Here is a 14,835-nt window from a genome sequence, read left to right as displayed (position 1 = left end):
CAAGGTCTCCCCGCAGCGCAGACCCTGAGCAGGGCCCACAGACCGGCCGTGCCCCCACACAGGAGGCAGCTGCCCCCGGCTGGGACTCAGCCAGGAGGAGGGGGCTCATGAAACCAGTGAACAGTTTCAGTAGAAAAAGCCGGGGAAATGGTGAAAGCGCTTTTCGTTTTTGCTTTTTGTTTTAATACAATATTTCGTTTCCATGTGTGACTTCGTTTCCATGTGGCAGCTTCATTTCCGAGTTGACTGTTGCGCTCCTGAAGGCGCCCAGAAAGAGACAACCCCCACAATGAACGAGAACACCGAGCTCCTTCCCGAGCTCCCGGGGGCACAAACCCCCCGCCCGCCCTGGGCACGGCGTGGCGTGACAAGGAGGCGGCGGGCCGGGGCGCGGCGGAGAGCTGGGGCCCGCCGAGGGAGGCCGGAGGGGCTCCGCCGGCGGCGGCTGGCGAGGAGGGGCCGCTGAGCCGGTCGCACCGCCCCGGAGGCCGCGGAGGGGGAGGGCCGGGCGGAGGCGCCTCAGGAGGCCGCGGCCGATGTCCCCGCGGAGCCGCCTGCCGCTCCCGAGGCGGGGCAGGCCCCAGCAGCCGCTGCTCGCAGGGCTGGCTGCGTAAGTACCCGCTGGGGCCGAAGAGGGGCCGCCTCACGGGGCGGCGCGGATCCCCGGCTCGGCCCCGCCGTCCTTCCCCGCTTCCGCTGTTCCCAGGCGAAGGGGCCTCGCCGTGGGGCGATTGCCGGCTCTGCCAGGCCCTGCTGAGGCGGCGGAGCTCGGCCTCACGCTGTCCGCAGGGTACGGAGGCGGCTGGGAGCTGAGCCCACCTCCTTGCCCGTGCTGCGGGCTGCACCCCGAAGGGTGGCGAACGTGGGTACGGTCGCGTAACCCGCACACGTCTGTGCAGCCCTGCCCTTGCCTGTCGGTCTTTGGCCTGGCTGTGGCACGCAGGGTCATTCTGGGCTGCTGCCACCGCCCCGGGAGGGCCGGCTGCCCCTGGCCCAAGGCTTACCACCACTTACTGGTGGGTGCACGTGGCCAGAGGTCCACAGGGAAGCACATGCTTTGAAGGAATATATCCTCTGACGGAGACGCAGGTGCTAGGCCAGGTATCCAGCCTGCTGGAGCTTAGCAGTAGAGGCTCGTACTGAACTGGGGAAGAATTAATTTCACTCTCCCTCTCTTTTTTTTTATAGTGTCTTCTGCATTGAAGCAATCCTGGGGCAAAAATTGTGTCCTAAGGCGATGGAAAACTACGTGGCGTCGATGGTGCTGAGCGCAGTTGGTGACACGCTGGGCTATTACAACGGGCACTGGGAGTTCCTGCAGAGCGGCCCAGCCATCCACAAGGAGCTGGCAGAGATGGGGGGACTTGGCAACTTCAGCATCCAAGGTTGGAAAGTCAGCGATGATACAGTGATGCACTTGGCCACGGCCGAAGCCCTGGTAGCTGCCGGGAAAAAAACAAGTTTAGCCCATCTCTATTCCCTGATTGCAAAGAACTACAAGGAGTGCATGAACGACATGGAGGGCAGAGCTCCAGGTAACCCCTCCATAATGCTGTCTGCGCAGGGCTGTCCTCTTGCTAATGCGTCTCGCTTCCCTGCAGCTCAGAGCTGAGGCTGGCCCTGGCTCTGCTTTTGGCTGTTTATACCATTAACTGTATTTCACGTAAAGGCAAAAGTTTTCCACTGAGTACCTGTTTCAGGATGAACGAAAGTGAACAGAATAAGGCAAGCTGAAGTGGTTTGGGCATCTCTGAACTATACGAAAAAGATACTGTTTTGCCCACATTTACAAAACATTCTTACGGTTTGAGGCCTGGCCTTGAACTCAGGGGAAGGATGCTGGGTTTTGCGCTGGGGATGTGTCTTTTCCTACACTCAACGGATGAAAAATGCAAATTCAGCTGTGTATAATCACAGAATCACAGAATGTTAGGGATTGGAAGGGACCTCGAACCCTGAGATGCTGTGTTAAAGCAGAGAACTAATACAGAACTTCTTGTAATAAATGCAGTAAATTACACATATAATATATTTAAAGGCATAGAGATCCTTGCTTGGAATAACTAAGTTCATTAAACACCAAGTCTCCTTTTGTCTAGCTCCATGTCTACTTGCCATGCCAGGACAGTCAGGCTGCAAGCATCGTTTCTCAACCCTGTCCTTCCATCATCTCTCTTTTCTCTGCATAGACACAATGGTGCCAAGTTTGGGTCACAGGCAGCAGGGACTGGCAGTGTGTGGCAGTGTTGAGGAAGGGTGCCATGACAGGCTGCAGTAGCCAAACCCTATGCAACGTGTTCCTGTAGTTCCTGGTTCACCCAGGCCTGCTGACCCAGCTCTTCCCCGAGGACCCCATCTCTCTCGGCGCTCATGGCCCAGCCTCTTCTGGATGCTTGAATTAAATTGGAGCTACTGAGGCTGGGCCTCTAATTTGACCAGTGCAGGCAGCGTGAAGTATCCAGGAAACACTCAAATTCAGCAATCTGATGCAAAGTTTATACATCGAACAGAAGTTGCCTAGACATGCCTATTTGGAGTGGCCAGAATATATCAAGAATGTTCTGGCTTGACATGAAACGTGGGAAAGGCCAAATCCTGCGTTGCTCTCTTAGGGTCACTGAGCGTAGCATGGCGAAGGTAAACCAGGTTGGAAACTCGAGCAGGAATTTATTCTGCTTACCTTTCCACAGTGCCTTCCTACCCTTGTGTAAAGAACTGAACTATCAGTATTCTTTAACACACTCTCAGTTGTTGGAGTAGCCTAATTAATAAAATATTTAGGAAGGGGTAACGATGCTTGCCAGGATAGCAGGCATTGGCAGGTTAAATTTCTGAGACTCACTGTTGTTTTGGCAAAGGAGCATCTTGTAGTTCCCCCAGCTGGTGGGGTCTGCCAAGGTGGACTAACCACAGCTGGCAGTGAGACAGCACCTGGAAGCTATTTTTGCCTCTGATATCTAAGCTTGGTGACTAAAAACTGAGATAAAAGGAGAAGAACCTAAAATTTAAATGCTAGTAATTAATAGCTAAGGATAATAGCACACCTGCTGCAGCCCTTCTGTGAGTATCTGAGCTGCAATGTGCCCAAAAGCAGTTCCCATTTGGAAGTGAAGGATTTTAAAGTAAATTTGCTATGGGCACTAATCAGAGTGACAAGGAAAGGTCAGGTTGTCCAGCTAAACAAAGGAATGCAACTTCTTTAGTGGGTCCATGGACACTTAAGCTTGTAAAATTTTTGGGGAAGTGGGAAAAGTAATGTGGGAAAAAATGAAAGTCTGTTGGGAATGTTCTTGCAACAGTGTTCTGGAGTGCTCCTGCTGCAGCCACAGGAAAGGTGCTCGGCTCTGAGAGCTTGTATCCTGACACGTAACGGTTTAATGCCCACTGATGTACTACCTAATCCATACCCTGAAAAGCTGTCTGCAGTCTGAAGTCTCCATGCCATATTGATAAATCCTAATAAGAGCAGTTGCATGTCAATAACTTCTTTTGGCAGATCAAAGTAAATGGATTTTAACTGAGAACATAACCCAAGGTGATGCTCTTCTGGCCAAAGTAAGTACTCAGCAGGGAATTGCAGCCCTTAAGGCTGAGAATGGAAAGTTGCTGCTGCAACCTTCACGCAACAGAGAAGAGATGCCCCTAGAACAGTGGGGGAAAGTCACATTGCTCTCCCACGCAAGGGAGTCCAGACCTGAAAACCAAAACCCACAGTAACAAAGGGATTCCCACAACGTTATTAGTCACCGGACAGCGACAGCAGGGTCCCTTGAGTATGCAGCCCCAGCAGAGTACTCACTGTCTTAATTCAATGCTGAGTTAATCCCTACATCCATTATTGCTCTCTGTGATGTGCCACAGCCCCAAATTCATTGTTCTTCGCAGATAACAAAGCCAATGAATGAAGTGACGCAAGCATGGCCATATTTCTTTTTTCATGGTACAATTACATCTGCCTCCACAGCTCTCCAGGAAACCTGCTTCAAAACTCTGTCTTTTGGTCCAGCTCCTCTCCCCGTGGAATTATTTACCATTCTGTGGTTGTTTTAACTCACCTTCTTTATGTGTATCGATCAATCCCAAACAGCTGTTACAGTCTGTGCTTGTGAAGAGTCTAAATAAGTGGAATCGAAACCTATTCCAGAAATAGCATCCAGTTGTACTTGAAACTTTTCAGGTTGTCTTCCTTCACACACTGCTTTTTGCTTGTATTTCTTCTTTCCTTAAGCCAGAACCCTCCTCAGGTTACTTTTAGTTTTGTATTTTTAGTACAAAGGATTCCTAACCAGGACTTGGTGGATTTCCAAAACAGAATTTCCCGATTCAAAAACTCCTGCAGCAGGTTTTTTTTTAAACCTGTTTTTAAAAAAAGACCTGACAACCTGATTTAAGCTTAGTCTTCCTAAATCGGCTTTCCAATATTTTAATATTTTAACTGTTTAAAAGCATGAGGATAATACTTGTAATACTTCATAAAGCACAAGACTCTCAGCTGTTGTATGCTGGTTTGTTTTACACGTATTTTTTTTCATTTGCAGGTTATCAGTAGTTATCTCTTAAAGTAATATGCACAGGTTTAAAGCTGCAAGTAAATTGTTATTGCAAAATAACCACTCTCTCCTTACAGTTTAAGCCTTCTTATCTTCCTCATTTTCTTTTGACTACAGTTAACGCAAGAACAATCTCACTTTTTATCAAGGACTCAGTTGCCTGCTCTCAACCTGCCCAAACATGTCCTGAAGAAACATCTTTCTCACAGTTCCAGCAAGATTACAGAGTTCATTTCGCTTTTGTTATGCAGATTTTGCTTGTAAGCTACCTAGTCCCTTTGCTCTCTTCCCTTCCCCTTGTCTTCCTGGCAGAAGGTCTGTTTTACCAGGAACGTAGGTACAGGGTAGTCGGCACAGCTCTTTAAAAACGTGGCTTTGTTTGACAGGTTCTTCTTAATGTCCTATTACAGGTCATAAGTGCAGTGCTTAGTATGGTTAGATTTTTGAAAAAAATGCCTCAATTTTCTGTTAATCATCATCAAGTTGGAAATTATACTGATATCCCTCTTAACGATTTTGTTACATAGCAGCCAGCACTGAATTAATAAACTACATGAAAAGCCGATTTAGAGGCCTGAGCACGTTCCCACTTTGAGGCAATACAAAAACAAACTCCCGGGCAGTTCAGTTAGAGGCTGGTGGTGATCAGTCCCAGCAGAGCCTGGTGCTACCCACACCAAATGCTCTGCCTACTGCAACACTGGTGAGGCCGCACCTTGAATCCTGTGTCCAGTTCTGGGCCCCGCACTTCAAGAAAGATCTTGAGGTGTTGGAACGAGTCCAGAGGAGGGCGACCAAGCTGGTGAAGGGTCTGGAGGGTCTGACCTATGAGGAACGGCTGAGGGAGCTGGGGTTGTTTAGCCTGGAGAAGAGGAGGCTCCGAGGTGACCTTATTGCAGTCTCCAACTACCTGAAGGGAGGTTGTAGTGAAGTGGGAGTCGGCCCCTTCTCCCGGGCAGTTAGCGCTAGGACAAGAGGACACAGCCTCAAGCTTTGCCAGGGGAGGTTCAGGTTGGACATTAGGAAGAATTTATTTTCAGAAAGGGTTATTAGCCATTGGAAGGGGCTGCCCAGGGAGGTGGTGGAGTCACCATCTCTGGAGGTGTTTAAGAAAAGACTGGACATGGCACTTAGTGCCATGGTCTAGTTGACAGGGTGGTGTCAGGGCAACGGTTGGACTCGATGATCCCAGAGGTCTCTTCCAACCTGGTTGATTCTGTGATTCTTCCAGCAGAGAAACACGGCCCAGCAACTTTCACTCTGTAAATCACCAGGAAGAAGGATGTGTGAGGAACATGTGGACTGATGCAGGGGTTGGTTGGCTGTGTGGCACCACAAAACCAGCAGCTCTTGTCTACTGGGAAGGGTGTGACAGTGGCGTCACGTGAGAGGCTGGTGTGCTGACACAGCCTGGCATGGATACGGCTGGTGGAATAGCAGGTCTGGTTTGTGCCTGGGTCACACTACGGGGAATTCACAAGAGCTGAAGTGGCCTGACACTGAGGGCTGTGCTGATCAGCAAGCCGTTTTTTCCTGTGGGGGAGACTTAGGCCATTTCCTTCCTCAAAGTTGATTTCAGTTGACAGGCTTGCAGGGCAAATTGCCCAACAGCCACAGGACCGAGCTGCCTTCTCAGTTTGAGACAACCCTTCTCAGGGAGCTGGTCCACCCGTTCACACTGCATGGACGGCTGTATCCTGTGCTCATCTAATAACTCTCTAATGTAACAACACTGTCGTAAAAGAAATACGCTGAAGACACTTAGACCAGAACTATAAAAGGATCCACGTGACTTTATTCCTGACAGCAGCCAACCGTTATTTATTTTTAGCACATGTCCAGAAGCCAGTCTTAAAGCTGTGCTTGGATGGGGAGGTATTTCGGTTACGAGGGTGCTGTAAATGCCATGTGCAGGTAAAAGAGAGACTGCCATATACCAAATCCTACTGCCAAACGTACACGTGAAAGTGCAGAAGTGACCAGCTCTGCAGAGCACTTAGTGCAGTACCTAGCTGGGATTAGCAAGCTCCCAGATCATGGTGATCGAATGGCACCAAAGGTAGTTCAGTTGTAGACGTATGTGAAGTTTCTAGACCAGGCTTCTTCCTTGCTACTCTGCACTAGGTTTGACTTTCAAAGTAACAGAGCATCTGTCCCAGTTAGGCAGCAAGTACAGGAGCAACAGTCTAATTTTGGGTGCATGAGCATGTCAACTGCTGCCGTTACCCTGTGTGTCTGAGAGAGGACTAGGTACGCTGTGGTTAGGAGAAGACTCGTCTTTTGAGTCCACTTTTGCCATTGTCCAACACATTACGACTTAAATGAAGCTGCTTGAAACCTGCTCTTGATTTCCCTTTCTGCTGGAAAAGAAGTATTTAAGATATGGCCAGAAGAGAAGACTAGGAGAAAAAGGCAAGGTAGATGAGAATCCAAGATAATTTAATGTTTCAAACCTGTTTTCTCTTCCTTGCACAGGAGCATTTGGGCTTAGCTCTCAAAACTTATTTCACAGTCTTGGCCGGGGAAGCTGGCTGGGCTCTGAAATTTGGATATGTTTGTGCAGATGGCTTTATCCTATGAATGTGCTGGACTAACAAGTGAGTTTCTGAAGCAGCAGCACTGGAAGAAGCAGAGTCATTTCTTTAAAAAGTAAATAGCAGAACAGTGAAAGAGATGGAGGTGGGCAAGGAGGAGTTACAGTGTGGCTTCCCACCAGGAGAGAGGCAAAACTGGACTAGGGCATCAGCTCGGAGCAGGAGAAAACTGAAGAAGAGGGACAAAGCATATACAGTCTTGAATAGCGTGGAGCATGGAAGTCGTTAGATCTTCTAATGTACGAGTTAGAGGGGAAGTTAAGGAAGTTGTCAAATAGCAGTTTAAAACAAAAGGAAAAGCTTTGCACAACAAAATGGCTCTGGTTACCATGCGGTGTTAAAGGAGTCTGAAGGCATGCATGGGTTCAAGCTAAGGAGACCAGTTCCTGGTGGCTAGGTCCACTGGGGGTTATTGAACACAGCATTTTGGATCCATCTTCTGCCTCAGGCAGGCTGTGCTCCTCTGTTTTGCTGGAAGCCAGGTGGGTCTTCTTGGGGAAACATTTTGCTTGCCTCATTTTTTGTAGCATTTCCATAGTTATCTGTTAGTGGGCTGGACAAACCTTTGGTCTGACCTAGAACAGTTGTTCTTCATCTTACTGAAGAGAAGTACAGTAAAGCCAGTTATGCAGCCCATGTTATGGTGAGGGATACAGAATCACAGAATCAACCAGGCTGGAAGAGCCCTCTGGGATCATCGAGTCCAACCATTGCCCTGACACCACCATGTCAACTAGACCATGGCACTAAGTGCCATGTCCAGGCTTTTCTTAAACACCTCCAGAGATGGTGACTCCACCACCTCCCTGGGCAGCCCATTCCAATGTCTAATGACCCTTTCTGAAAAGAAATTCTTCCTAATGTCCAACCTGAACCTCCCCTGGCGAAGCTTGAGGCTGTGTCCTCTTGTCCTATCGCTAGTTGCCCGGGAGAAGAGGCCGACTCCCACTTCACTACAACCTCCCTTCAGGTAGTTGTAGACTGCACTAAGGTCACCTCTGAGCCTCCTCTTCTCCAGGCTAAACAACCCCAGCTCCCTCAGCCGTTCCTCGTAGGTCAGACCCTCCAGACCCTTCACCAGCTTGGTCGCCCTCCTCTGGACTCGCTCCTTTATATTTATATATGTCTATCAAGTATCTAGATATATGTGTACATAATACACCTAATATTTATAGTATATGTTTTATAGCTAAGTTATTAAATAACATAAAATGTAAACATGAACAATGTAAATTCCATAAATCAGCAGTGGAATGTTTTTTACTCCCGTAGACTTTTAAATTGTTTTCACAAACAGGAATTACCAGCTCTGCTTGGGAATACGCAGGATGCACCAGCAGTTTAAGAAAAGCAGCGTATGTGAGCAGACAACTGATGTTTTTACAGGGAAGCCCGAATCCCTTACAGAGAGTAATGCTTCCTTCCTTGCTACCCTGCCTGTCCTCCCTCCGTTCCCCAGCGATGTGACCCTCTCACCTACTGATGCGTGTTTCTGTTTCTTTCTTTTCTTTCCTTTCTTTCTCTCTCGGGCTCTGCTGCTCCTGTCCAGGTGCCACATGTATGGAAAATGCCCTGAAGCTGGATGCGGGGCGGCCAGACGGCTGGAGGATCCCGTTCAGCCCCCAGGGGGGAGGCTGCGGGGCCGCCATGCGCTCCATGTGCATCGGGCTGCGTTTCCACCGCCCCACTGAGCTGGACACCCTGGTGCAAGTCAGCATCGAGAGCGGCCGAATGACCCACCACCATCCCACCGGCTACCTGGGGTCCCTGGCTTCAGCCCTCTTCACGGCTTTCGCGGTGAACGGCGTGTCCCCCCTGGCCTGGGGGAAGGGGCTGCTGGAGGTGCTGCCGCGGGCGAAAGCCTACGTGCGGGACGCTGGCTGCTTTGTGGAGGAGAACATGGGGCAATGGTGAGCTAAAATTGAAATAAACCTCTCCTACGAAGAGGGTGAGCTCTGTTCATACTTAAGCTTCAGTAATCCCATTATGGTACACTCCTAGAGCAGCACATGCCTGCCGTGGGATCGAATCGATTCAGAAAGTCTCTGAAGTCCCTCAAGGGAAAAATGCCTCTAACTTATCTAAAGGGAAAAAAGAAAAAGATTGTGTTTGGGTCATGTAGTTGTGACATTTTTTGGATCCAGTATGAGGCAGCTAGACTTGTCATCTCAAACCGTGATCTGATGAAAGATGGGAAGCAAGGCTGGGGAACACCACCAGGCTCAGGGCTGAGCTCAGTTTGAAAGTTATAACCAAATGTGGCTGCAGATTCAGCGTGGCTGTGTGTGCAGGGGCACACCCCGACAGGGGCAGAGGCACTCTGAGCTCGGGAGGGTGACTCAGTTCTCGCCCTGAGCCTTTGAATCCCGTGCAGCGCGACAGCAGCAGGTGCTGGGCTGCCTTCTCCCATGTGGCTGGAGGGAGGGGGAATCTAACTCACTGAAACACGTCCTTGTGCCTCTTACTGTAAATCATGGCCCTAGTTTGAGACAGGGGACACCTACCATTCTGCGAGCCATCGCTCTGGGCTCTTGACGTGGCACGTCTTCAGCAGGTGGCGAGCTTGGCTATGTGCTGCTGCTGTGGGATGTCTCTTACAGCCCCTCCATCCCACCCCTCTTTTGCAGGCATTACTTTGAAGAGCAATGGGAAAAATACCTGGCAGAGAGAGGCATATCCGACGGGGTTTCGCCGCCCACCTTCCCCCCCCAGTACGGCGTGGAAGAGAGAGACACCTTCTACACCTCCCTCAGCTACAACGGCTGGGGGGGCAGCAGCGGGCACGACGCCCCCATGATCGCTTATGACGCGCTGCTGGGCGCGGGGGACTCCTGGGCAGAGCTGGCTCACCGGGCCTTCTTCCACGGAGGCGACAGCGACTCCACCGCCGCCATCGCAGCCTGCTGGTGGGGGGCCCTGCACGGCTTCCGAGGGGTCAGCGCCTCCCTCTACGCCCACCTGGAGTACAGGGATCGCCTGGAGCGGGTGGCCAAGGACTTGTACCGCATTGCCTAGGGAGGGCGGGGGGGGGCGGCAGGGCCCCCCTGGGGCATGCTGACCCCACCTGCCACCCCTCGCTCACTCAAGGTTTTGCAAATTGGGTTTGCAGACTCGCTGGATTAAAGCACACGAGCGTAAGGCAGAGCCAAACCTGCTTTTTGTGGTTGTGTGTGTTGGCTTCGGCGGGGCGGCCGTTTGGGAACTGGCAGCTTGGGGCTTGTGGGTGAGGGAAAGCAGTTACAACGGGTTTCATGGGAGTACGCAACAGTGTGTCTGTCCCTCAAGCAGCTGAGCCCTGAGACACCCCTCCCTGTCAGCATGGGGGCTGCACGGCGTCTGGTCCTCAAGGGGAGCAGGAGCACCCGCTGCAGCATTGCTAGCAATGCTCCAGCAGCAGGACAGGCAGCACGACCCACACAAGCTGCCCCAAATTGGGGGTCCTGCCCATGCAAGCATGCCAGCGGGGTCAGGGACGCATGCCTGGCCGCAGGAGCCTCCCGGCAAACCCATGATGGCTAGCCCACGCTCACCACCCTGTACTGGTGATGGGGAGTGCCGGGGACACCACGTGCTGTCTAGCACTGAGCCATGTGTAAAGCCAAAACATCTGTTCCTTAGCACAGAGATTATAGCAGGTTCAGCCCAAGACGACCCACCAGGGGTGGGGGAGCAAACAGCTAGTTGTGCCCGGGGACAAGAGAGTTTCCTCATTCAATTATTTTAGCCGAGGATATTTTTCTATTTTAAATGAATGTGGGGGAAAAAATGAACCCCAACAGAATCACAGAATCAACCAGGTTGGAAGAGACCTCAGGGATCATCGAGTCCAACTGTTGCCCTGACACCACCATGTCAACTAGACCATGGCACTAAGTGCCATGTCCAGGCTTTTCTTAAAGACCTCCAGAGATGGTGACTCCACCACCTCCCTGGGCAGCCCATTCCAATGTCTAATAACCTGACACTTTTCACAATTTCACACACTTTTGCTATACAGGTAAGAATGTATCACGCTACTTCCCTAATTCAGTTAATGGCAGAGTTCAAGGCTACTGACCAAACCCTTACTCAAGGTCAGAGTGGTTAATGAGAAGTAAAAAGGTTGTATTTTACATCAACTTAAGCAACTTCTGTAGTGAACGATATTATTCTGTTTACATCAAGGTTACTAAAGGTTATTTGCTTAACGTTTCCCTATGGATAATTCTATAAAAAAAATACATTTTCTCTTGAAATCCAGACTATGACACAGGAAAGTACTTACTATTTTCAGAGTAATTTTGGAAACGGAGAATAAATAATTCAATAAATTCAATAAATTCAATGAATTCAATAATTCAATAAATGGGCCTGACGTGCCTCGGTTAAAGGTTATACCCTATTGTGGGATGAATTAAGGGATGTGAGGGAGAAGTATGAAGAGCCAGAGGGTGCAAGCTCCAGCCTGCAAGAGAGAGGAGATGCGCTCCCAGGGCAGGAGGAGAGTTGCTGCATCAGGGAATAGGGAGAGGCTGCCTGAAAGGGGGAGCGGGCTGAGTTCAGCACACCTTTATGCAGGGAGCGCGCATAAAGGCATAATGAAAGCCCAAATCTGACACAAACCAGCAATAGGATTCACAATTTCAACACAGTTTACTACAGCTCTCAGGTGTGTTGTATAAAACATGTTTTAGTGCAACATAGTACAAAGTTTTTGTTGTTTTTCTTTTTTAAAAAAAAAAAAAATCCCAAACATTTTTCCGCATCATGCATGGATAGAGCTCTCTTTCGTCTCGGGTTCATTACAGAAAGTTACAGCAGAGAGAGGGGTTTGAAAAACTTCATGTTAAAACTCGTTACAGGAAGAGTCTGCCTTATAAAAACTGAGAAGTCTGAGACTGGGCAACACACTGCCAGAGCAATGGAGAAACGTCACCAGCAAGGTACAACCGTGGGAGCCGCTGCCCAGGAAAGCCTGGGCTCGGTGCAGGAACCGCCACGCTGGGAAGGGACCTGTTTTGGCCAGGGGGACGGGGCCACAGGAGAACGCTGCGCTGAGGCAGACGGGCTGGAGAGGAGGAGTGTGGCTCGGACGTAGCACAGTGCTCTCCCAGGACAGAATGGCTCCCCCCGACTTCATCTCCTCCTTTTTCCTTTAAAGCTGAAAGGAGCTGCAGTTCCTGCCCGGGAGCAGTATGTACAGGAGATACTACAGTTAGGAAACAATACCCACTGGCTGCAGCTGCTGCTGTTTGCGCCTCGGTTCTTCATTTCTCTTCACTTCTCATCCCACTCCTCTCTTCACAGATGCCTTATCCAGAAAGGGAAGACAAGCGTGTGGGTGCGTGATACGTATACATCTATAGGAGTGTGATGATGTGCGTATGCAGGAGCCGGTAAGCAGTGATGTCTCGAGGAGGCAGACTTGGCAGAGGGACGAGGGAAATTTGGGCTTCCCAGCAGAAGAAACCAATGCTGTTCTGGTGGAGGAGCAGAGGTGGCTGACTGCAAATGCCCTGGCATGGGAAGGTCCGTGGCCATGTGGGTCCTCTCCCCCAGCCAGAAGAGAGGATGCGTGGTGCAGATCTCCCACCCGAGGCTTCACCACCTCTGAAACATCACGGCGTCAGGGTCTAACTGACTAGTGCTACAGAGCATCTGCTGAGGTCCCCTTCTCTTCACAAAGAGCAGTCCCACCCTCCCAAAGAGGACAACGGCTGTGGGTATGGCACCTCTCGCACATGAGGCAGTGGGGTGGGGGTTTTGTGGCTGGACCCATCCGCCCCGGTTGGCTTCAGCCATGCTGCAAAAAATAAATGGCCGGATTTGCCAGGAAGACATCAAGGAAGACAACAAAAGGCCATTTTTGGCAAACATTTTCTCCCGCCAGACATACTGCTTAGGGCGTATCGGGGAGGAGGCGGTTTCCTCCCCAGGACAGGGGAAGGGTACTTGGCATTACGGGGTATGGGAGCTCGGGTGCCCCACGCAGTGAGAGCCCTGGTTTGGTTCACGAGAGCCATATCTTTCACAGAAAGAACAGCATTTCCTGCCACAGCGAGTGCCTACAAGAGCAGGTGACTTTGCCAGGAGGGGGAGCTGATGGAGGAACGGTTTCTCCTCCTAAAGCCCAAGAAACGAAGAACAGCAGATGCACAGATGCACGCAGGGGAAGATTCCTCTTGGCCCAAGGGGACAGGGAAGCCCCCAGGGCGCTGATGCAGTGCAGGCTCCTTGCCTTGTCCAAGCACACACCGGGAAGTAGCGCAAGCTGTGGGGGAACTCGTGACACGTGGTGGTTAATTGCATGTCCCCACTGTGTGGTGTGGCTGCAACTAGGCTCCTTGGCTGAACCACCCAGGGGCCATGAACCCAACTCGTGGAGCTTCTCCTTTCCCCCTTTCTGGAGTGATTACTTTGGTCGTGTTGAAGTCTTCAGAGACTAGATCCAGCCACCTGTCCCCAGGTGACTGGGGCACAGAGGGGACCTGCCTCGTCAGAGGTGGCAGCACAGACACTAGGGAGGAGCACGACTCTGGTAAGCTGGACTGTACGAAGACCCTCTTTGCTATCAAAGTCAGGGCTTTCAGGTGTCCTCCTTCCATCCCCCACTTCAATTCCTGGAGACAAACTAAATTGCTTTTGTCCTGACTGCAAGCACGCTGAATATTCAGTCTCTTCAAGACAGGGGAACACTCCAAAAACGTGAATTGGCCCCTCCCGAGAGAACAATAAGATGGAGGCAAGAAGATGCTGAGGCTACAGCCAGTCTTTGAGATGGACCTCCCGACAGCCCAGCTAACCCCTCCAGAGGTGGACCTGGCTTTGCTTTGGAAGAGGGAGGAGCTAGCTCAGCACATCTTGGGAAAAGACCTTCTTCACCATGGCACCAAGTCTGAGGAGGAAAACCACAGTTTGTTTTAGAAAGCATATACATTTACTTCCAAAGAGATCATCCCAGGACCAAATGCCCCCTGGGAACTCCTCACTGTGTGGAGGGCGGGTGAAGCCTACAGTTCTTCAAGTGACCGAAAAAGAAATGACAACAAAAAAGTAACGGCCCAAAGGACAGCAACTGACGGGAGCAAAATTAATCCGAGAGGAACATCCACTAAGTACAGCAAGTGCAGGCACCCTCTGTCTGTCGGGGTGAGGGGGTGCGTCCCCACAGCTGCTGGAGGAAGCCCTGGACCTTCCCGTCCGTGCTGGCTGGGCGCTCTGCAGAGCTCAGCTGCCACGCCGGAGCACAGACACTGAAACAAATGAAACAACAAAATCCACTCTGTTCCTTAGGGTTCCTGGTGTGTCTCTGCTTCTCTCTCTCTCTCTGTGCATCCTCCCCAGGCATCTCTGTCACTTTAGTCTATGGTTCCTGGGTGGATGCTGAGGACTGGCGGCTCTAGGCAAGTGGGAGAGTAGTTGAGGTGAGGCTCTTTGATCCACAGCAAGGGGACCCCGTTCTTGCCCTCCGAGTTCTTGCTGGAGTTTCGGCTCTTGAACCGCACCAGGAGGATGGTGATGATCAAGATGCCGAAGATGGGGAAGGGGTAGAAGAACACAAAGTAGAAGAGGGCGTCGCTGGAGCAGATGACAGACTGCAGGGTAGAGCCTGGAAAGAGACACAGGACAGTCACATTTCACAGCTTCTCTGCAACACATGGCCTAAAAACTTCTTCAGAAACATAAGATCCAGATGCTCATTAATCGGTGTC

At 50.8% G+C, this 14,835-nt stretch overlaps 2 protein-coding genes across 5 annotated transcripts in view; one reads left to right on the top strand and one right to left on the bottom strand.

The window, feature by feature from the left end:
* Positions 1 to 501: 501 nt before the first annotated feature.
* On the top strand, positions 502 to 10,294 carry ADPRH (ADP-ribosylarginine hydrolase). 3 transcript variants are annotated; one of them, XM_068425235.1, is made up of 4 exons: positions 502 to 610; positions 1,189 to 1,535; positions 8,694 to 9,054; positions 9,772 to 10,294. In XM_068425235.1, the coding sequence occupies exons 1-4, from the start codon at positions 537 to 539 to the stop codon at positions 10,157 to 10,159; spliced, it is 1,170 nt and encodes a 389-aa protein (XP_068281336.1). In that variant the 5' UTR covers positions 502 to 536; the 3' UTR covers positions 10,160 to 10,294. The 3 variants fall into 3 exon arrangements, with proteins under 3 accessions (XP_068281336.1, XP_068281337.1, XP_068281338.1); XM_068425236.1 differs by lacking the exon at positions 502 to 610 and adding an exon at positions 712 to 790; XM_068425237.1 differs by lacking the exon at positions 502 to 610 and adding an exon at positions 823 to 1,101.
* A 1,412-nt stretch (positions 10,295 to 11,706) lies between these two features.
* Positions 11,707 to 14,835, bottom strand: part of IGSF3 (immunoglobulin superfamily member 3) — a 101,353-nt gene continuing 98,224 nt past the window's right edge. For both annotated transcript variants that reach the window (XM_068425178.1, XM_068425179.1), the window contains one exon: positions 11,707 to 14,732. In XM_068425178.1, the coding sequence (XP_068281279.1) occupies positions 14,482 to 14,732 (251 nt within the window). In that variant the 3' untranslated portion in view covers positions 11,707 to 14,481. The remainder of the gene's footprint in view (positions 14,733 to 14,835) is intronic.

Source organism: Nyctibius grandis, chromosome 2 (assembly GCF_013368605.1).
Source record: "Nyctibius grandis isolate bNycGra1 chromosome 2, bNycGra1.pri, whole genome shotgun sequence".
Lineage (NCBI taxonomy): Eukaryota > Metazoa > Chordata > Aves > Nyctibiiformes > Nyctibiidae > Nyctibius > Nyctibius grandis.
The sequence above is the reverse complement of the archived record's forward strand: the minus strand, read 5'-3'. Positions and strand labels throughout refer to the sequence as shown.

Excerpts from the sequence above, each read along its gene's own strand:
- ADPRH (XM_068425235.1), top strand. The coding sequence starts at position 537 with ATGTCCCCGCGGAGCCGCCTGCCGCTCCCGAGGCGGGGCAGGCCCCAG. Across the intron at positions 1,536-8,693 it reads CATGGAGGGCAGAGCTCCAG|GTGCCACATGTATGGAAAAT; the intron begins GTAACCCCTCCA and ends GCTCCTGTCCAG. Across the intron at positions 9,055-9,771 it reads GAGGAGAACATGGGGCAATG|GCATTACTTTGAAGAGCAAT; the intron begins GTGAGCTAAAAT and ends CCTCTTTTGCAG.